General features: G+C 38.5%; 1 protein-coding gene across 1 annotated transcript in view; it reads right to left on the bottom strand.

Moving 5' to 3' along the window:
- The window catches only part of pax2b (paired box 2b), a 40,010-nt gene extending 29,357 nt beyond the window's left edge, over positions 1–10,653 (bottom strand). The window contains exons 1-5 of the mRNA XM_041815825.1: positions 10,611–10,653; positions 9,088–9,253; positions 8,378–8,575; positions 4,143–4,222; positions 2,329–2,448 (exon numbers count right to left, since the gene is read on the bottom strand). Coding sequence (XP_041671759.1) covers positions 2,329–2,448; positions 4,143–4,222; positions 8,378–8,575; positions 9,088–9,253; positions 10,611–10,653 — 607 coding nt within the window. The remainder of the gene's footprint in view (positions 1–2,328; positions 2,449–4,142; positions 4,223–8,377; positions 8,576–9,087; positions 9,254–10,610) is intronic.
- Between the last annotated feature and the right edge of the window lie 12,737 nt (positions 10,654–23,390).

The raw sequence follows: 23,390 nt of genomic DNA, 5'->3' as shown, positions 1-23,390 counted from the left end.
AATATACCCAAAAATGATTATTTTTATGGCAAAAATATGACAACAAATGCTGACGTATTTACCACATGATAAAACCTATAGATAAAGGAAGTGTAAAACTGCTTGTTTTTCATGAATCATGATCATGGGAAGTCAAGATTTTGATTGAAATTGAAACTTGAGTAATTTCTTAGCACTATTATTTCTTAAAAGAGACATTTTGTGTCATTTTCTGCTTTGTAAAGTTGATCACAATGGCATGAACAGACAAAAAGAGAGGTCAAATGATAGTATAGCAAATATAATTGGTATAATAAGGCAAAAATACTCCCCAAAAGTAATATCTCATGAGCTGTATAGATGCCAGGTTTAGATGTACAGGAGCTATGGCCTTAATTTAAAAATCAGTTGTTTGTCCAAGTGTATCCTAATTTCACACAAAGGGTTGTAAAATCCTTGAAAATAATCACACATATTTCCAGTAATTTACATCATATGCACATGAAGCATGTTGCTAAATAGAGCTCCAATTTATGTTGGCTCTAAAGAACACACTTAGTAACTACTCTTAAAGTAAATGCTTTTTCCTTGCAAAATACACATTTAAAAACACATGTGAGCATATGTTTTTGGCACGTGATATCCATGTGGGCGTTTTGCAAGAGAAGTACTTTATCTCTAATATCAAACCAATGTCCAGAATAACAGCTTCGCTCATTTCTCAGAGGATCCTTCAGCCAAACAGTTGCAAACCCTAAAATTCTGTCATTTTCTGTTTTCTATTTTGGGTTAAGGTGCACTTCAGGAGAAGACAGCAACAGGACAATAGTGTCTACAGGGCAACATAGTATGTAATATACTATTCTTACAAACTGTGGCTCGAGGCGGGACATTGCTTTTGCAGCCGTTGTGTGCGCAGCTGAGGCCCGAGGTTTATGTTTTGGAAAGATAAAGTATCCCTGACCCTGTGCTTCTAGGTAGGCACCAGCTGGCCGTAGAGAGAGTATATAAGAACCACAGCTCCCTCCGTCACCCTCAGTGCAAGCCCTACCCTTACGCACACACCACCACACACGCACATTTCTTATCTTTCATCGTAATGCTGGCCGAGCACCTAAATCACAGAAATGGCAGCACATCAGGGGAATCATTTGAGACTGAATAGCCGTAGAAACATGGCGCTGTCACCTGGAAGACCTCCACAAAACAGGCCAGCTCTCCCCCCTCACACACACATACCTTACTCCTCTCCATGCCCTTTAATACCTCTTTGCCCTTCAGTAGCAATCTGCATAGAAATGTGTGCATTCTATCATTCAGTGACTAGACATTACACCCCGGCTAATATGAGAGGTCCTCAAACGACTGGAAATGAACCCTCGAAAAACACCAGACGTTTGCATTATGCCTCCGCGATTGCATCTCTTACAGGGAAAGACTTGATTATGTCATTTGCCATGTCCACGTCATGCTGGTTTTTATATCTCTGCCAGGAAATCTACCTCTGACAGGTCATTAGTCATCCCTCCCTCCCCTGCATGCACATAAAAACATCAATTCCACTCAATATCCCTGCAAACCCCCGCGCTTCTCCACAAAAAAACGCCAGAACAAAGAAGATGCTATGTAAACCACCACCGTGCTCTGATTAGCTCTCATTCCAGAGCACTGCAGAAATAAGGCACTCATTCCCCCACCCTGTTTGAGATAACTGCCCCCTTTTCAGCATCACCATCCCTTCATACCCGCACATGCTTTTGGAACATGAGTGCATCTGTTTAGCTATTCTCATCAGCTACTTATGTGGTGACATTAAGGAAGCCTATTGCTTACAGAACCAATAATCTATATCGCCTCAGGCCCCCTTATATCCACTACTTCAGCAGCAGGAGTGCAGCCACTTTTGTTAAAGAAGAAAAAAAAAGAAAAAAAAAAAAGAAACAGCCCTCCACAGAGCTATAGCGGCTTTCTTGACTGACCCGGGTGGTTGGCTACATCATCTTGACATGTAATTATCTAAAGCCCTTTAATCACTTCCATAAAGATTAATTGCAGGAGACAACAGCGGAGGTCGTGTCTTCAAATCAAAAGCCTCCTTGGCAGATTGACACAGCGGTGTAACAGAGTTCAGACTTAGGTGTTTTATAAGGGTCATCTACTGGAACTGAGGCAGCTTTTAATGCTGTAATTGCAAGTTCAGCAAAGTGGGTTTTATAGCATAAAGCTGCAAAGAATTCTATTTAGTTTTTTAGCTTTTGGAGGATTTTAGACATTTGCTTTGTGCTAATCCTGAGCTGAGCTTATAAGATTTTTTTTTTTGCTTTCTACAAGACAGAGAAACTCTCTTACCTTCATCTCTTTTCCTCTTTTCTCCATTTGATCGGGGAATTCCCAGAATCCCATTGATGGAATAGGATCCTGCGGGGTCGTTGGAGGCGCTGGTTACAGGCGGAGAGGTTGTGCTTGGTACTGTGCAAAAAAAGAAAGGAATGAGCAAATAAACTTTTTTTCTAATAGATAGAGAGGATGCTAAAGTGCCTTCACAGTTTAAAACTCTTTTGGTTAACCATATATTATCAGCTGTCTCTACAAAGTCTGGCATAATACAGTTCATTCAACTTAGGCACATGTGATCGATACTAGAGAATATCAAAAGCTCATTAAATAGAATCACTTAAAAACAATCAACCAAAAAGTCATCTAAAATAGAATTTTAGCTTTCTTAAAACTAAAATCCTTCCATCATTTAAGGAGAAAAACGCTACTTTCTTTTTAATGTAATCAAAATACTAAAAAAAGGTCAAACAATATTCAACGATACATCAACTGTTATGTTAGTCAAGAAACATATTTGTTGACGAATACATATGTCAACAAAGATACTGGTTACCCACTATACTTGTCATTACTGGGGCTACATTTTACCCTCTATCTGTATGAGCATGTGACAGATGAAAACCTTAAATCTTACAAAATCGGACATCTTGGTAGACCAAGACTGATATATGGTTGACAGATATATTAGTATACTAAGATACTGGTCAACTGATTTATAATTAGACCACTACTGGTAGACTGATATTTTGGTAGAAAAAGATATCGGCCGACAGATATATTGCTGGAGTAAGACATTGGTTGACTGATATATTGTCGACTAAGATATTAGTTGGCCAATGTATTGTTGGGCTGGGCCATTAGTTGGCTGGTGTATTGGTCAACTAAGATGTTAATTGACCAGTATATTTTTGGACTAGGATATTGCTTGACTGATGTACCAGCCAACTAAGATATTAGTTGACTGATTTATTGGTGAATTAAGATTTTGGTCAGCTGATTAGTTGATGAACTAGGATACGGGTCGACCAGTAAATTGGTAGCCTAAGTTATTAGTCAATCAGTATATCGGTAAATTAGGATGTTGGTCAACTGATTTTTTTTATTAGACTAAGATAATGGTCAACAAGCTTATTGGTAGACTAGGATATTAGCCAACAGATATTTTGGTTTGACTAAGTTATTGGTGGACTGATGTATTGGTAGACTAAATTATTTGCAGGCAAATATGCTGGTAGATTAGGATAGTAGCCAACTGATTTATTGTTAGACTAAGATAATGGTCTTCAAAAATAATGGTAGACTGGAATATTGGTCGACTGATACATTGGTAGGTAAGGATATTAATCAACTGCTATATTGGATAGCTAGGACATTGGTCAACTGATATATCGGTAGACTGTAATATTGGTCAACTCTTGGTACCACTACAGTCTTTCAAACTGCAGTCGTTACCCCTGACAGTACCGCTTCTTTTTTCTTTATTAGTAAACGTTGACCAGCAAACAGCATCAAATGTACTGCAGCCATCATCTGGCAGTTATACTACATAACAACCAGGCACCGATGAATTTAATGGAAAAATATGTATAAACTGAGAAACACTCAAATGAAGATGTTAGCTTTCTTGAAATAAACAAATGTACGAATATTTTTCAAACATCACCCTTCTCCAATAAATATTTTTAATTTCTATCTACATTGAATATTGATCATTGAAATAAGACAGTGATTGATTGCAAATGCATTGTAAACTTTTACATGCATTATAAATAAATGTGTGTTTGGTGTGTGCACTGATTTCATAGAGCTGAAAACTGTTGTGTTACCTATAGTATGGCCTGGTGCTGACAGGGATGACCCATCAGGAGATGGATGGAAAGGCTGCTGGACTTTTGTTCTGATGATCCTGAAGAAGAAGAAGAAGAAACCTGTCAGTGCTGCCTCTCTTTTCCTGGATCTCTAAACTTCTAATAATACCAGCTTATAGTTAGCTGTTACTATGGAGATATCATGTGATTAAGATATCAAACTGCAGCTCATACACGAGCAGGGATCTTGGTCAGTAGCTCTACCTTAAAGGTGAGGTGTGGAGAAAAGTCTTCATTGCACTTTTGGTCTGAGTGATCTTGCAAACAAAGCATGAAATCACATCAATTCACCTCAATGATCAGCTTCACTGACTCTACCTGGCCCACACTAATCAGCTCCCTCTCTCCCTCTTTTCCTCACAGTGCAAGGGGGGATTGTTCACTGAGAGCAGCCTTATAGTAGCCCTTTGCTTCCTGGATCAAACATCTCTGTAGGACCGAGCGGCCCCCCTACATGTGCCAATGCGGATGAGGTTGTATTGATCGGGGCTTGGGGAGAAAAAGTTGGGGATTAGTCACACGGGCAAACAGATGCAAATAGAAAGCTATAAATTATATGTGACAGGAAAGCAATAGTTCCTTATTGCCTTGCACAAGCTTACGCCAGCATTAGATTCCTTTAATGTGAATGGCACTTGGGGAGAAAGGGAGCTGTCACAATAATTTGTAAACTTTAAAACTATTCATCATGTGTGCCATGAGAGCTATTTATAAGGAGGTCAGGCAGGGTCTTCTAGCCTTTTAAGGATGAATTTGTGGCATTGAGATTTTACTCCTTTGTTTTTCAAGATTTTATATCTATGGGAATAAATCCTCTTTGAGAAAATAACCTTTTTTCAAATTTTCTTTCATGTTTTTGCATTTTGCATTTATGTGGAATTTGAGAATGCTTCAGCTACCATCAAGCATGCTTAAATTTCTCTATATTTAGATTTATAAATAGACCTGCTTAGAGAAAACGGCAATAATTTACAATAAAAATATCATGTTCTCCACCTTATATTCACATATTTTGTATTTTTCTTTTTTTTTTTAATCATTAGGCACCCAACCAGATAGAACAGCAGATAAAAATCAGTGTTTTTTCCAGATTTTGCAAAAATGCATCAGATGATTTGGATATTGATGTTGCTGTAGGTGCCAGACGGCTTCAGAGGAGTAAATCCAACACTGTCACAAATAAAATAAACTCCCCTTGGAGGCAAAGCCACATAACAAAAAACCTCTCCATAGAGTGCATATTGATGTTTTAATTTTTTTCACTTCGCCCCATAACAGTTATTCGACCCCTTGACTTGAGCGTGCTACATAAATTCAAAGACTTTATTTGGTATCCATGTTCTTGATATTGAATAAGCAATTTGGAAGAATGAATTAATGACCTGGCTGTTGCTGAAAATCCCCCTGAAGAAATATTAAAATTGCTTTCCTTCTGAATCAATAATATCCAGCGCCATCGAGGAGCTTTTTTTCTTTTCTGTTTGTTTTTATGTCTCCCAGCAGGGTAGCGTTACTTGTTGGTGGTGGCCCTGGCTCGTACTACAACACTATCTCTGTAGCGTTTAATAATGCATGCAAGGGGAAAGGTGTTTGAATGGAGCATCCTCTTTTGTCAGCAGTCCTGAGGTCAGACTGTCTGCCACACAAACCCACCACTGGCCCCAGTCAGGGTCACCCAACTGGAAAAGACCGGCTCCAGTCTGCCTGTTTTTCTGAATTGTCTTAACTTGAAGAGTCATGTTTGTGAAGTAAAAACTTCTCTCATGATGGGTTTCATTCAAACTAAATTAAAGTCTGTGATGTGATTAAACTCTAACAACGTTTTTATTGATTTTTTTTTTTGCATACTGCTCCTTTAGAAATTCAAGCATGCATTGAAATATTAACCCCAGGCTAAATCAAAACAAATGTCGTCTCATTTGTGTGTGTGCACCATTGTCAGTGAGAGAGCCACACATTCACACTCCTGCTCTAAAAAGGGAAAAATTCAGCATTAAGCCTTAATAGAAATTCTAAGTAGCTCTCTTACTGTATTTGACTGATAGAATTACACTTCTTTGTATTCACAATTTAATTTCGCACATAAACAAAGACACATAAGGCGCCCTCCCCCACGCTCCAAAATAGAAAAGCTTTAATTGGAATTGAAAAAAAATAACTTTATAGAGCTCTTTTAATGATATTAATGTACGTTTTGAATTTATCACATACATGTGTCTGAGCCTACTTAAATGGGGCTTTTTAAGCAGCCACGAAGCATGAAATGAATTTTCTTCAGCCCTTTTTTTCCCTCTATTTAAAAGATGTCTTGTGTGGAGCTGTCCATGCTCTCCCATCAGCTCATTAAAATGTAATGCTGATGCTGGCTCTATGGAACAGTGCCTCTTAACCAAAGTTCATCACCAGGGATCTCTGCTGGGGGGGCGAGGGGGTGGGGGGGTGGGAAGAGGGTGTCCTGGGTCTTCCTGTAGCTGCCTTTTTATTACTAAAGTGATCTGTCTATGAAGTACTCCAAAAACTGCCAGTTTGTTGCATTAGAAGTTGTAATCAGCTCAATGAATGTCTTCATATTTGAAATGATCATTGCCATTTAAGTACATCTGGAGGAAAGCTGAATATTTGTAGCACAGAGAGTGAAGTTTGCAGGTTACTTCTGCATATTTTAGCTTTATTTACAATGATTTTTTTTCTTTTAAAGAAAAATGCAGATTTAAAGCATAAACATTGATACTTAACTGTGATAATCTCCCAGATATCTTTAAAAACAAGTACTTGCAGCAAAAGTGTGGTGCTGTTTAACAAGATAAATGATTATATGATATAATTTGCAAAGAAAACAGATTTATAGCATGTAAAATTATTCTTGGCTTAAATACTGTACATTATGACGCGTGAATATTAGTCATATAAGATTAGTCGCACATATAGCGCTATTATTGTGATATTTTGTTGAAATTAGCCATATTATGACTTTAATTAATAACACTTGTCTGGACAAATGTGGATATACATTATAGTTTGTCTTTGATGTGTTTTCCTCAGTTTAACTTACAAATGGTACTTAACGTGGTTAATATGGAAATTTTATGTTATGATTTGTAATTAACATTCACTATAAGACAGGATTTGGAGCATAAATAGAGTTGTCTTGCAAATTAAATATGGATATTTTTTGATAAATTGCCATTAAGTTGTATTTTTAATAAAACTGCATATGTGCATTATAGAAGATGATACACAACATGTTAAATATGCATTTATTGTATTTTAATGTGTCTCTTATTTGTGTTCCTTTAAGGATAACAGCAAATTTGAAGCATAAATTGTGGTATTCCGTGCGTTTAATGTGGATATTTTGTTGAATTATTTGTTTGTGACATTTTTAAGAATACTACAGATTTGCAGTGACAAACTGAAATTTTGCAGACCAGTTTTTTTTTTAATATGGTTTCACCATGAAATCTTTTTATTTTCCTAAACTGCATAGCTGCATTCTAAATATAGATAGTCCACTTGTTAGGCGTGCATATTTTATATCATTACCTCTTATAAAGGTTTTACTTAATAGTCTTTATGCTGCAGTTCAGCCAAAACTGATAGTGAACTTTATGCATGATCATAATGTTACATCAATATTACAGCAGGACATCAGCTCTTATTTCAATACAAAGACTTCAGTCAGGAGGCTTGTTAATAAACAGCCAGCCCATTTTCTGTAAAAGAAGGATTATTTTAGATTTTTTTAGGCTAATTTGAAATAATTTTAAATACAATCCTGCAGAAAGCCAGTGTTCCTCTCTCTGAGTGTGTGCAGCAGCAGCAGCTCCAGAAGCACATTAGATGTGCTAAAGAAAATTGGCCTGCTTTATAGCGCCACGGGATCTGGTCACCGAATATTGATCGGTTTTCATCTCGACAGATTCACTCAGTCCTGGATGTACTGCTGATTGTTGAGGGAGTTTGGTCTGAAAGATTGAATTGCACCTCTGAGACCGCGTGCAGGCAGGCAGGCTCGGCGCGCGGGGCAGCAGGAAGTTGGTCAACTCATGGCACTGATGCACTGAGATACATGATTTTTAATTCCTGACCTCTTTATTAACGTCTTTGCATCTTGATTTCCGCCGTTTTCCTCATAGTCCCACACTAGTGGAACAAGCTGCACATTTAACAGATGACATGTGACTGAGTCCTACCTGTTAATGGATGAGACGCTGGGTACCGTGTCGTTGTCGCAGATGCCCTCTGCCAGGAGTCTGTCTCTGATCTCCCACGCAAACATCGTGGGGTTTTGTCTCTTGTAGTCTGCGATTTTTTCCACCACCTTTGGCGTGGCCACCTTAGGTTTAGACCCACCGATCACACCTGGTTTGATGCTGCCCGTCTCATAATATCTGCAAAACATAATCTCAACTGAGACGATGATGGCTTTAAATATTAACGACCTAATTCAGCCGAGATCGCCTTTTGATAGGCGTTTCATGCGACTTCAGCGCAATGATACACCCTCAGTCTTGCACTGAGATTTTCGGGGAACTATTTTTCTACAAAAGTGTACAAAAGTGAAAGTTAACTACAGAAAAAAAAACATGAGACTTTTCTGGTCGAAAAGCGTCCTCTTATGTTCATGATCTCTCAAAAATGAACACAACTTCCCTGAAACGCTGGTAAAAAGAGCGAATAACGCGCGAGATCTAGCATGAGCGAACAGACGCCACATACTTAACAATAATTAAAATAAACACTAGTATTCAACCAAAGCCAGATAAGTTAAAACATTTATTATTCATCTAAAAGTGTTTACAGCGTTGAAGGGATTCATCTTTTCCGTCTGCCTCCCCCCTTCACCCAGCAGCAGCGTCAGCAGAGCCTTTACCTGGCTGCAGCTGCAGACCTCTTCACCCACCTGCCCAGGATCTTGCTGACGCAGCCGTGGCTCACGCGCAGCTGTCTGGAGATGTCGCAGGGCCGGACGCCCTGGTGGGCCAGCTCCACGATCCGCTGCCTGACCACGTCCGGGAGGGGTCTGCCGTTCACAAACACCCCGCCGAGCTGGTTCACACCTCCGTGCCCTACGTGGGATACAACAGCAGCACATACACAACCGTAACATTACATAAAGTCGTTAACGCAGGTGTGTGTTTTTACATCACAATAGAGACTGGAGTAATGGAAAAATAATAATACTGTAGTTTCTATGGGGCAGATGGACTTACTTTTCTATTTAAACATGCTTTATAGGAAGAAAACCATCTCAGTTCATTTTTAAAAATCAATAATTATAAAAACACCATACTAACAAGTAAAATACCGTACTTAATATCATGCAGGCGCCTGCATTTTCTGTTGCAAAAGAATGATATTTTAGTCATGGTAAAAATGAGGAAAAAGATCATGTGGATGAATAAGTGTTTCAAATTGAGTTTGCATTTTTTAAATATTTTTTGTGAATATAAACAAATAGGATTTTACATTGGAGTGCACACACATTTAAATTAGCATGTTTTTTTGTTTTTTTCTTATTATAAATTAAAACAGAATAATTTTAACTATGAGTTATTTCAGTAACATTTTTTATCAGATAAATCAGGGCTCTGGACACCTACTAGACTCATATTTTTGAATTATTTGTCACAGTTATTGTTCAACGACCTGCACTGACCCACCATGGCCCGTATCTTTTAATAAATAAATATTAGTTATTATTATTATTATTATTATCATTTTCTCTCTTCAGGACTTTCCCACAGTGAAAATACAGACCTCATATTTTCTCATAGTACCTCCACAGCTCGTGTTACTCCCTTTGCTCTGTGTTTTTTGAATAATTAAAGAAGCTTTGATCACTCATATTACCTATTATTTAGTAAATGAAGAGCTCATCAATTATCTAAACACAAATTACAAGAAAACCACACTATGTGTGGATTTAAGGTGGACTTAGTTAGCAGAATAATTTGAATAATACATGTGTAACTAATGTTTGGATTTATAAGGCCTAAACAGAGAGAGCGCGCGGGAAATAGGAGGCTTATTATACACGTGTAAATTAGAGAGCACCTGCACGCGCGTCTTTGTTTACAAGTTTTAATTTGAGCACCTCGCTGCTCTGTTTACAGAAACACTGCTGCACTTTATTACATTTTCCAAAACTTTTTTTTTTTTTTGTTTTAAATGTATAAAGCTTCAAGCTTACATTAGCTGTGGTGTTTAATGTTGTTTTTAATTTTACTATTTGTCGGTGGGGTTTTTTTAGTTCATGTTTACCATCATGCTAGCTCGTTTTAATGCACCAAATCGCATAAACATCGCCACTATTCCCGCTTCAGGCCTTTTTAGTGTGCTTAAAATCTCTCTTTCTACATTCTCCTCCGCATAAACACAGGAGCTGCAGTGGCAGAGCAGAGGAACTCGCGTTGTGCTACTTACGGTGCATCGCTGTGAAGGGGTCTGCTTTGCAGTGAATATCCATTGGATAGCAGAGGAAAGACAGATAATCAACTGAAGTCGCCGTTTCGCCTTCCTATCAAGGATGAAAACGTGAAGAAAAAATAGAGATTCTTCTAGATGGAGGGACTTAAAAGTCTGCCCCCTCCAACCCCCGCTTCAACGGCAACTTCTTCCCCAAAAGTTGCCCTTCCTTTCTTTTTTTCTTTCTTTCTTTCTCTTTTTTTTCTTTCTTCAGCAGTCCGGTCCGCGCGAGGAGGTCTGGCAGGTGCGCAGCATGACCGAAGGCTTATGAGAGCAACGCGACCCGGGTTGAGTTTATCGGTATTTTTCAAAGCCAGCAGAGTAAGCAGAGGCACAAAAATCTCACAGCATCTCGCGTCTGTTTTAAAAGAAGCGGTGTCCAGAGTCCAGGGCCCGGTATCTCCTCAGTCCTGGTGGCCTGGATTCACGCGTCAAAACGGCTCAGGAAAAGCTGCACACGCGCGCACACACATCGGGGGTTTGTGTCTCGCGCTGGATGCGTTAGGCTGGATCTTTGGGGCTGGGAATGAAGCCTCTCTCTGTGTCTGTGGTTCTAAAAGCTGCAACCCTCCCTTCCCCTCCTCTTCTCCCCCCACCCGCCCCCCTCTCCTCCCCTCTGCAGACCCCCCTTTTGCTTATATGGATGACTTGTCAGACAAAGGCAATAGATGCCAACACTTTGTGATTCGCCAACGCAAAAACAAGAGAAAAAAAAACTGAGGGTCCAAATGAGGAGGTCTGTGGGTCTGACACGGCGGAAGGAAGGGGAGGGAGATAAATAAGGAATGGATTCGGACTTTATGAGACATTATAACAGCTGTGAATTATTCGCTCGCTTACTGGAAGTTTTGAATCAATGAAATAGATATTATTTTTTAAATTTCTGTCCATTTATGATCTCTTTTTCCTTTATCAGGCGCACTAACATGACATCTTTGTGTGTGCAGGTCTCCTAAAAACCTGGATTTCTTACTCTAGCCCACTTCTTTTCTTCCTTCTCTCCTCCTTTTTTGTTCTTAGTTGTTTATATTTCTTTAACATTTTTTTCTGATGTATTTATTCATCTATTCTTGAACATATGGCCTCAAGTAATTTGTAAATAAGCTGTTTTTAACAAAGTGATCTATAAAAACGTGTTATGGCTGCTTTCATGTAAATTCAAACTGTGCTGACCTTCTTCCAGTACACTGATGGTGGTGGTGATCGCACTGGTCCAGACTGGGAGCACTGGTGGTGCTGGATGGAGGTTGGAGGTGAGGCGGATTTTTACGCAGCAGTGCTGCTCAGCTTCTGTAGATGGCGCTGTAGAGTTTCTGAAACGTTAGGGTGAGGGAGAGGTGTAGTTCAAAAAAGTAAAAGTTGGGGTGCACTTGGGCGCGTGTGGTCAAACTGAAGTAAAATAAAAATCTAGAAAATCCCTAGAAAGATTGAATGTATGATAAAGAGATGGAGCCTCCTGTATCATATATGTATATATAATATTTCTATATAGAGAAATCTATATAGTGAGAAACATAAAGAAATTATATTATTAAACGCTTTAAATGACTTATTTCTATAAATTGGTAATATAGAAAAACATCAGGCCCATGTGATAATACTTTATGGATCGAAGTTGTGTGAAATGTATTTTTCCAAATGTTTGTACAGTCTATATATAATGTATAAAGTGGATGAGGACAATAAAAGTATGACAATGATAACTTTTTTATTTATTTTATTTAACCAGGAAAACCTCACTGAGATCAAAAATCTCATTTACAAGAGTGTCCTGGACAAGAAGGACAGCAGCACAATGAACAGAACTATATTATTATTAAAACTAAATATCCAAAACATGTGATTATGTGGGAAAATAAGGAACAGACATCATAGATGCACAGAATTATTTCTGAATTGAGCTATTTATTATAATAGTCATTTATTATAATATTATGCCTGCAAATACAAAAATGCTCAATAATAATAATGATGATAATAATAATAATACATTATACAATAAACTTAAAATGAAACAGTATTAGCTTTAGGCTTATTCTGATATCCTATGATAATACATGACTTAGGGTAGTTCCCTTGTTTTCTGTTTGCTCTAGCTCTCTATTTGTCCATATTTCTGCTGGTGTTGGGGGGTATTTGGGGTTGTTGGTGGGGGGCATTTCTTAGGGGCAGCCGGCCTCCTCTCGTGCTCTGCCTCCTGGTCAGGTTAGGGGATGATTTCTCTTTTTGTTACTGTTTTTGGAGTGAGCTTCTGGTACAATATGTAGCACTATAGGCTGTAATTTCACAGCCGGCTGCACATTTCCCTTAAAGCTACATTCTTCTCTCTCTCTCTCTCTCTCTCTCTCTCCCCCTTATAAGACCCCCACCATCATCATCATCATCACCTCCTCCCTCACTTTTCTCTCTCCCTCTCTCCTGCTCTCCACATTTTCATCTCCCCTCCTGCTAAAATTAAGCGGGGGGTTAAAATGCTGATATAGGTGTTTTGGGCATAACGAATTTACGTCCGCACGTGTTTACTTTGTTTGGTTTGTGTTGTGCGAGAAGACGCACGTGCGGTCAGATGGGTCTATAAATAACCTATAACCCCTCTCTTTTAGGAAGAAAGCTGCTCTATTCAGCTGCTACAACCCAGGGGTCAAAGTGCCTCTAAAAAAGCTTTGAAACGGGACAAAGACTGAATCACTTATCGCCTCGTTTTCTGCATTTTTATCTCGAATTATTAAATCACTAAATATTAACGACAGAAACAGAAAAAATAAGAAAATCGAGAATGATCAATCCTCAGCTAATTCCTGCCTCATTTCCAGCCTGACACACCTGCAGTGTTTAAGACCACGTCACTCCATGTCAGGAGTTTGCAAAAATGTTTTTGGAGCCCCGCGTGCACCCATTAGGAGAAGGTGTAATGTATTGACAGAGAGCCATTTATCTTTTGCCCCGCTTCCTAATGGCCTGTGCACGCAGGAGGAGAGGTGGCATGGAAAAGGAGGAGGAGGAGGAGGAGGATGCACCACCACCACCACCACCGAGGGTCCAGCAGCTCCTCCCGCCGACATCAGCTCACACAGACCGGGCAGGATGATGGAGGCGTCTGGGTAGAGGTGGTGGTGGTGGAGAACTTTGATTTGAGGTGCGAGAGGAGTCATCTGTGATTATTTTTTTTTTCTCCTCTCGTGACTCTGCTGGTTGTCTCGCGGTATTCCGACGTCACCAATCGATCAGAGTTTCCCTGCAGAGGGGAGCTGACAGCATGGGTGTAAGTTGAATATTAATCCTTTTGGATGAGATTTTGGGAAAATTCACGGCAAATTTGAACAATTTCTCTCACATTTTAAATCTGAGAATTAATTAAAATAATTGTGCAATATGCATGCCTTATTACATAGAAAATGATATATTTTATTTGCCAAGCATATGCTATTATTTCAAAATATTGGATAATAAAATAGAAGTATAAACTTTAGAAATCTTTTATACTTAAAGGACATTGTAGAATTTTCCCACAACTTTCCCTTGTCCTTATAATCCCGTAACACTAAATAAACCCGCCTCAGCTGTACACTAAATGTACTAGTATATACACTCTCTGTGTGTGTCCTGTGCTCCAGCAGGGAGGTAACACACTTCGGGCTGCACAGTGTGAACAGATGGAGCATCACTCTGACTCCATCCTCCACACCGTGAAGGATTGATTTTGCACTTGCTTTTAATTTTGCCCATAATTAATTGGATCATTACAACTGTTTTTCCATTGATCCTATCCTCGTTTGAATGTGAAAATAGAATGGGATTCACGCTTTTATCGCCTTAGTTTTATTTTGAAATTATTTATTTACCTCGCAAAGACAAGTGGGAAAACTTTTTTTCTCTGTCATTATTTTTTTCTACGTTCTGAGCGTATTTCCTCTACAATGGAGAATCTGTATTTCAATGTCACGCAGTTATAAACTAATTATGACGTCAGGACGTGGCATTTTAAGAATTAATTTGGACATATTTTTCCGTCTTTATCTATTTTTTAAATGTCTTCCTCTATATAAAAAAGACAGCCTGTATTAGAAATAGTATATTAGTAGAGCCTGCTGCTGCATACTATATTGTGATTCTGGTTAAAAAAAAAAAAAAAAAAATTTATTATTTCATTTTTTTCCTTGTATTCATTCAACTTTTAAAAAATCCCTTTCATACATTCTTAAATTTTATATAGCCCAAAAATAGAAAATAAAAAAGTAGTAATGATACTATAAACAGCTTAAAAACCTGCTTTTCTTGTCAGCGACTCTTTAAATAGGGTGTAGTGTCTTCACACGCACGTGCACCCCAAACGGGAGGCTAGAACATGGAAAAGAAACCTACATATTTGTAGCGTATTAATAGCATAAAACACGTACATTTTTTACTTCAAATCCTACCTTAAGATTAGGATTTATTTTCAAGGTCGGTATTCAATCACTTCAATCAAAAAAGTCGCGTTTAATTTTGTTTCATTTCGTGGTTGGAGTCGAAGCCACTATATTTTAATAGCAATATCAGCTGCGTCACTTCACTGCCGCCATTTTAACCGTTTACTGTCTTTGATGGGGGAGCATCAAAAATTAAGAATACACGTAAAAGTCAATGCTAAAGTTTACAGCTGTCAGGGTCGTATTTCAGAAGATAAAACACATAGAGAGGGGCATCTCTGCTGCCTCCATGATAACCATACTGATAAAAAAAAGGACTTTTAAACTGCTGTAATCTGCTTCTGCTTTAGTCTAAACTCGTTTTATATCTGCACCAGTGTTTCAGGTTTGCATTTTAGCTCATTTTAGCTCTGCCTTGTTATTAGTCTTTTATTTACACATGCAGGCAGCCAGTGGCTGCACTGATATCAAAGATCCAAATGCAAGTGAAATCAGGTTACATTACTTTGATTGGAAAACACTTTGTTAAATTACTTTTCATACCCTGAGCACAAGAGCAGTCAGACAGTTGAGTTTCTGAGCTTCTCCATGCCTCAGGTACAGCAAATCATTAAGAAAAATTAACATCTCATTTGCATTTAAACATGGAAGATGCCCTAATTTAATATATAAAAAAATAACCACAATGATTATTATTTAAATATGCATTACTCTAACAAGAAATGTAATCCACAACATCAAAAAAGGTTTCAGTATCTTATTTCTTTTATCACCAACCAAAATAATACACATAATATTTCCACCTCCCATGCATTAACACAGCATGTAAGGGAATAAAGACTTAAAAATACACTCTCGCTTCTCATTCATTATGCAGATTTGCGAGTAATTGTTAAATATGCCCTGCAGTGCTGCTGGATTAAAAATAGGACTGTATCTTGTCATTTTCAAGGAAAAAGTATTCTCTCTCGGTTGCATTTATTGTATTGGGAACTCGGGCTAAATCCCTTCTCCTCCCCATCAAACTTTCCACATGAATAGTTAAATGTGTGCCCCTCTGGTTGGGGGCTTTACTGTAAGATTTTTAAGGGCATTGGAAGCTAAAGTGGAGAATATTAATTGTGAGGGAAAAGCAGTTTTTCTACTAAAGTTAAGCAGGCAACTTTTCACTAATTCACTTCTTTCCTTGTAATCATTCAGTGTTCATTTAGAGAGCTCCAAAGGCGATTGTACAGAAAGAACAGGTGTAGATTGTTGTATTTGTTCTATTATTTCCTGAGACCTATAGCTTCATTCAACCAATGAGAAAGCAGTTAGTAATAACATATAAAAAAACTTTAATCTAACAGACAGAAAACTCAGGCAGAACCAGATTACTGGTACACAGCCCTCTGCATCAACCTGATAGGTCAGTGAAGTGGGATAGGAGATAAAGATTTATGACTGCATTTAAAATACTTGTGACTGATGTAAGAACTTTTGTAAGTGACAAGAACAAAAGAAGAAGGGGAAAAATCTTTTTACAGTCAGAAACCTCAAGCAAAACCAGACTCATCCACCTTCTTTTGATGAGATGGTCCGAAAATTGGGGCAAAAGGAGAAACCGAGAGAGACAGCCGGAAACAAACACTTTCTTATTGTTGCAAGCACTTGGCTGAAATGGCATTTAAACTTGCTTACTAAGGCAGAAACCTCAAGAAAAACAAAACTAACTTCTGGAAAGCTACCTGCTATCTGGATAGGTATGGAAAGTAGTAGAAACTTGGACAGAAGTAGGTAGAAACTTTGAATGAATTAGAATTATTGGTGGATAGCCAACTTCCAAGAGTGAATGTGCTGAGAAGCAGAATAAAGGAAAAGAGAGCCGGATAAAGACAAATGAACATCAAATAACTTCAAACTGTTGTTAGCAGAAGTAATGAAATAACGCCTCTATTTTAACAGGCAGAGATGTTGAGCAGAGCTTAATTCATTGGCACACATCCATCTACCTTAACCTGCTATGCAAAGGAAGTGAGATAGAGGAGGAGATAAAAAAAAGGAGGGATGTATTCAAAAATCTTGCCACTGCTGGAAAAACTTGTAGGTAAAAAGAGAAAAAGCCTTTATAGGCAGAAACCTCAAGCAATACCTCAATCACGGTTGGAGCATCATCTACTACTGAATAGGCCAAAAAGTGGGACAAAAGGATAGACAGAGAGAGATGGCTAGAGACAAACAGAAAAATACCTTATTACTGTTACAGCACTTTCTTGCAGCAGTGGTAAAGTTGCTCATTAAAGGCAGAAACCTTGAGCAAAACCAGACTTCTTGTTGTAAAATAATCTGCTATGTAGAAAGTCTCAGAAAGCGGTATAAAGAGAGGCAGAATGAGATGTTTTTTAAATACAGTCCAAAATCATAGCCACAGTGGCAAGCAAGAGCTTCATTTGAGCAGGAAGAAGCTTTAAATAAACCAAAATTATTGGTGGATAGCCATATACCAAGTCTGAATGTACCAGAAAAGTGGGATCAAAGGAGAGAGATGGACAAAGAAAAGAAAGACAAAGGACTGTTGTAAACACATGGAAATGGTGGCATTAAAAACTTCTTTTTAAAGGCAGAAACCTCAAACAGAACTAGACTCATTGGTGGGAAGCCATCCGCCTGACTGGAATGAAAAGGGGGGATAGAAGGGAAAATATATATAGAGAGGGGGGTGGATGAAGACAAAAAGACAGGCACTTTCCTAATGTTGCAACAGTGGAAAGATATTCTTTTAACAGACATAAACCTGACTCATGGGTGGAAAGCTGTCTGCCATCTGGTTAGCTCAGAAAGTGGGCTAAAGAGAGGGGAATGACATGGTTAGAGAGACAGAGATGGAGCATCATTTTTTCTTTTTAGTGCATAAGTCAGAAAAATTAAAATGTTTTCTCCAAAAACACCAACATCAGCCACTAGAGAGACCTCCCATCAGGCCCTGGTTTCAACACTATTGAGGCTGGGAGCTCCCATGTCTGAATCCTCTTCATTCTCTTGTTTGTGTGCGCAGCAGAGATCAGCCTGAGGCAGCTCTTAGGTGTCCCGCCAGCTGCCTGAGTCCCAACCAGACAGCCAACAGCTTCAAATCACATGTCAGCAATATGGGAAGCAGAGCTTGTGTCCACCGGGCCGCTGACATGTGTTAGCCTATGGCAGAGTGTGAATGCATAATGTAGCAGCCACCTCCTCTGAACCCACAAATGTTGATTTCTTTAATTCTCCCCTCATTTTTAGCCCTCATTTTTCCTTCTTTGTGTCTAGTTGTCTTCTTCATAACGAGGATGTGATATCAGCCACACAGTGTGATTTGCTGATTAGTTTGTGTGTGTCTGTGTGAGTGTGTACACATATATTCCCTCTCCCCCAGAAATCTACGGATGAGCAGCTCCCACATAAGCTCCTGATCACTTCTGTAAATGCTTCCTGTCACCTTCAGTGGTGTAATGATCATGAAAATTGTGACCTTGATCTATGGAGAGCCATAATGTGAGCGAACGGCCTCCTCCCACACACTTTTCTCACCGAGGAACGCTAAAGGACGGCTCTGAGGGAAGATTGTTTAGTGGTAATAAAAAGACAGTAGTTTGGCTTGTAATGGTTCGGGCATTCCTCCCTCTCTGCTGCTGTTTGGTTAAATCTGCAGTGATGGAGGCCTGTGTGGATGTAGATGAGGATCTGGAGGATGCTGCTGTTGTCCTCAGGCATAGAGGAGGTTTTACTGTGTGCTGGTCCAGCATGATGAAGCACAGAAGTGTGCGTGGAGAACAGAGAAGTGTAGCAATGATGCTGTACCCTCAGTGAAGAAGCTAAAGATAAAGTTAGCCCATGGTGGTATTTGAAATTGCCATGTGCTGGTTTATTATTAATGTTTACCTCTTAAGTGAATTAGGTTAAGTGTAATCACCAAAAACAGGCTGTTCATCTTGCACCACATGGACCATATTTGGTCCTTTATCAAACTCAGTCTGGTCCTGTAATTTTTTTAAAAACGATTATTAGTAGGCTTTATGCATTAATGCATTGATTGTAATGTGATTAAGGTTCATAATTACTGCACTGATTATTTTTATGGCATGCTTACTATCCCTTTCGGCACACTTTGGTTATCTCCCTGCAGCCACAGTGATCTAAAATTAGTCCACCAGTGCTCCATAATGTCATTTCATCTAAAAGAAATCCTCACAGACAGCTCAACAGGCAAGTCAGAAGTTAAATGCCCCTTGTGATATCTAACATTTACCTTGTAACTATTCCCTAATTTCCTTTTTCAATCCATAACAAGTTCCGTTTTCTGTGTAAAGTTCATGCCATAATCTTTGCTCTACCCATACCTCTGTATTTTCTGTTAAAATAGATGCAGATCTGCATCCAAACAGGAAGTCGATAACCCTTATTGTTTATTTTGTGGAATTTCAAAGTGCAGCAAAAACAAATTAATCACCATAGAAACTTAAATCCTTTGACATACCTCATTTTTTATAAAAGCTACTCTTAAGAAAGATCAAATTCTACAATAGAAAGGAATTCAAAAGAGCAGTCAGAAAGTTTATTTTAAGAAAAATAAGATTTTATTAGCATTTCAACGGCCCTGCAATTGACTGGGGACCAATCCATGGTGTACCCTGTCTCTCGCCCAATGACAGCTGGGATAGGCTACAGCCCCTACTCCTGTGACCCCCAACAGGAAAAACGGTATAGAAAATGGATGGATGGATGGCATTTCAACATTTATTACTAGAAAACACGAGACAGTCTTGTTGCAGCCCGTCCATTTCTGACGGCCACTCTCTCAACCATTAATCTAACACACTGTATGTAGCAGAAAGGACATACCAATAAGATTTTTTCAAATTAAATTGGATTATTAAACTTCCATTTAGGGTAAAGGTAAGGGTACCAAAAGTCAAAAACCTGACCTACAAAACGTTAAATAAAGCTGAGTAAACAGTCTGCTTACAGGAAAAAAGCTTGTCATCTGTGAAAACATTACAACGCAGCCAGCGTATCTTATCTCGCTCCATTTGCTGCAAAAGCTATGTAGCTAACAAAGCTACATAGCTAAAGCTAAATTCTCAAAGCAGCTACATATCCACATTATCTGCATTGCTAAGTTAGTAGCAGTAATGTAGCTAATAAAGCTAACGCTAAGATCACAGTTTTAGCTACATAGCTGATGTTGCAAAAGGTAACTTCGCTTCATTGGTTTATTTAGTAACATTAATTACATAGCTAGCTTAGCTATGTTAGCTTTAGCAAAAGCTGACAAAGCTAAAGCGAGCCACCATTCATGTAACTTCCTCTAAAACAGATCTATGCATAACTTATTCCCCGGTTAGACACTTGAACATTTTATCTATATTATTTATAGAATGTTGCTTGGTCTGTAATGGTTGCAATGTGGTTATTTCATGAATGTAACTGCCAGACGTTGTTTATGAATGAAGTTGAATCTTTTTATAAATCTAAAACTTGAAATGCATTTTACCAGCATATTACATCATTTCTTTGCTGAGGTATACGGTGTCTCAGATGGACAGACTGTCAGAGTGACCGCCAGAAATGTACAGTCTGCAGCCAGACCCCTCTCAGAAAACACAATGTGTATTTTTTTTTTCCAATCAAAAGATACCTGTGATGTGGACAAAAACACAAGAAAACATGTTGTTACAAAATCACTATTTTATTTGGCTATTTGGATCGTGTTATGAAGTGCAAAAATACACATTTTATTAAAAAGCTGCTCGAGCAGAGGGGATTTAAGAGTAAGAATATAATTTAATGACATTTTAAATCTTTATTTAATAAGCTTTCTTCTTTTTGTGATTAAAAATCTCTACTTTTACCCCATTTAGACTCCTTATTTATAGAGAAAATGTATCATTTAAGATCCCTTGTCACTTATCTTATTGAAAATCTGGCCCTCGAATCTGCCTATTTCATGGTGTCTATAGATTTAGAGACAAAGCAGGAGTTTGTTTTCAAAAGCGCTTTAAATAAAGTATCTGTTTATATGAATTTAAATGTGAGACAGTCTGATATGTTTGGCACGAGTTTGTTTTTCATTTTCCTGCAAGTGAAGACAAAAAAAAAAAATCAATCTCTGGCATGATGTAGCTCGAGTTCTCATTTAGCCCCTGAAAATCTGGTTCGTGCAACATTGTTTATGATCCCACCCTTGCCAGCTTTTCATATTTAAACGAGCAAAGGTTTAATTACCAAATGATGACAGTGTCATATGGTGCCATGATGGCACAGGGCGTCTAATGAATGCAGGGGAGCGAGGGATGCGTGCGCGACACTGAGTGACAGTGGGATGCACGGATCAAAACAGGGAAAAAAAGAAGAGGCAGAGACAGTAAAACATCTGTAATTTGCAATTCACTAATGTTCAATGGTTGCTCATGGATTGAGAATTTTAAACTATTGTGTGCCAGATGGAGGATGAGAGGAAGGGAGGGGATGAAGAGCAGGAGGAGGAGGCTTTTTAGCAGCATATTTACATCTGTAAATCAAGCCTGGATTTAGTAATCAGACAGAAAACAAACTGCCTCCAAAAACACTCAGGGTGTTTATTACCTATTTTCCAGCAGCACAAACATTACAGAATAATTCCTCCCGTTTGTTTGTGTTTTTTTCTGAGGCGTATTTAAATTTGCTAGGACAGCTTGTAGATTGTGGGGAGTTTTTGTGCACCACTTCCTCTATCTATCTCGATATAATCACAAGACAGTTTGAAAAGCCGGACCAATCTGGCTCTGCTCACACATCACAGCTAATTTCGAGCTCTGAAATATTGCACTGAAGTAATATCAGTTAGCGGGCCGCCAAAAAGATGTACATGCTTAACCAGGCATGAAACCTGGCTGAATTACACCATATTTATACTTATCTCAGATAAGAGCATTTGTCATTAAAGTTTGGGTCTGGTTGCCTGTCTGTTTTATGGATCTGTTTAATGATGCACTGTGGAAAAGTGCTACAATGTTCAGCCAAGTTATTGGTACTTTTTCTCAGAGGTGTTAGTAAATACCCACAGCAACCTTTCAACTTTCATTTCAACTCAGAGACTTCTTCTAAACCCACAATCCTCTTTATATGTTTCTTTACTTCAGTATTTGAGATCCTCATGTATGACTTAGTTAAAGTTCCCGAGTTCATGCACTGCATGAATGCTAGAGCAGGCATTAGAAATGTCAAAATGAAAGTAAAAATGCAATTAAAATGATCCTTTATCTTGTTTAAAAGCCCAGTAAGGCAATGAAAAGGGTATCAAAAGTACTATACTGTTTTAAATTTAGCTCTTAGCTTCTTCTGCTTTCCCAGAAACAAACAATAAGGACCTCTGAATGTCTCATTACACTTTAAAAAACTCACAGATGGCTTGGTGGACAATTCAAAACTAATACACAGCTTGTGTTGTCCAATAGATTTCTCTTGCTGTTCCCTTTAGCTATTTTTCATTTACTTTTCAATCATGAGCAAGTTCATTTTTGTCCATGATTAAATTATTGTTATGTTCTTTTAAAGTGAAAACAGGCATAACAAACAGTGGTTTGTTGAGAAAATCTCCTAGCTTAACTTGGAACATGAGCTGAGTTATTTACACTGAGGGAGCAACCAAACTAGAACTTTTAAAAAGTGTATATGCTGTCAGATTAAAGTCATTTTGTACATGCACTCCTGCATATTTCTTAATGCGTAATGGCTTCAAACACTTTTTTTCACTGAATAACCACATTGACATGTTCAAAGCGCAGATGGTTTTGTGCAGTGCTTCCCAAAGTGTGGGCCGGGGCCCCCTGTTGGGCTCCAGAGGTACTGTAGGTAGGCCGCAAGACGTCATTTACAATAACGAGTCATGTTTTGAATGTGTCATAAAATATACATTAATGCTACAACGAAAGAGTTTGCTGGGCCACACAGTATATTTATAGAGATAAATATTACAAAAGGAAAATTTGGGTGACTTTGCAGGTGCAGGGTCAAAACAAAATAAAAAGCACTGACACATTCATTGAACAGGTCTCAAATTGGGCTGCAGCATACTGGAGTTTAGGAAAGGCTTACCTAGTGTTAAGACTGCACCCCATGTAAGTAGGAAAGCCAAGTTCAAGTCTGTCCTGTGGCCCTAGTACTTTATGTCAGTATCCACTCTCTCATCCCTGTTTTCAGTGCTGTCCACTGTTCTATCCCTCTCTAATAAAGGCACAAAAGCCCCAGAATAAATCTTTAGAAAACGGTCTCCAAATTCTAAGTCAGAGCAGCACAGATTTGATTAATAAATCTAAAAGTCAAGATCATGACA

Source organism: Cheilinus undulatus, linkage group 20, assembly GCF_018320785.1.
Source record: "Cheilinus undulatus linkage group 20, ASM1832078v1, whole genome shotgun sequence".
Lineage (NCBI taxonomy): Eukaryota > Metazoa > Chordata > Actinopteri > Labriformes > Labridae > Cheilinus > Cheilinus undulatus.
The sequence above is the reverse complement of the archived record's forward strand: the minus strand, read 5'-3'. Positions and strand labels throughout refer to the sequence as shown.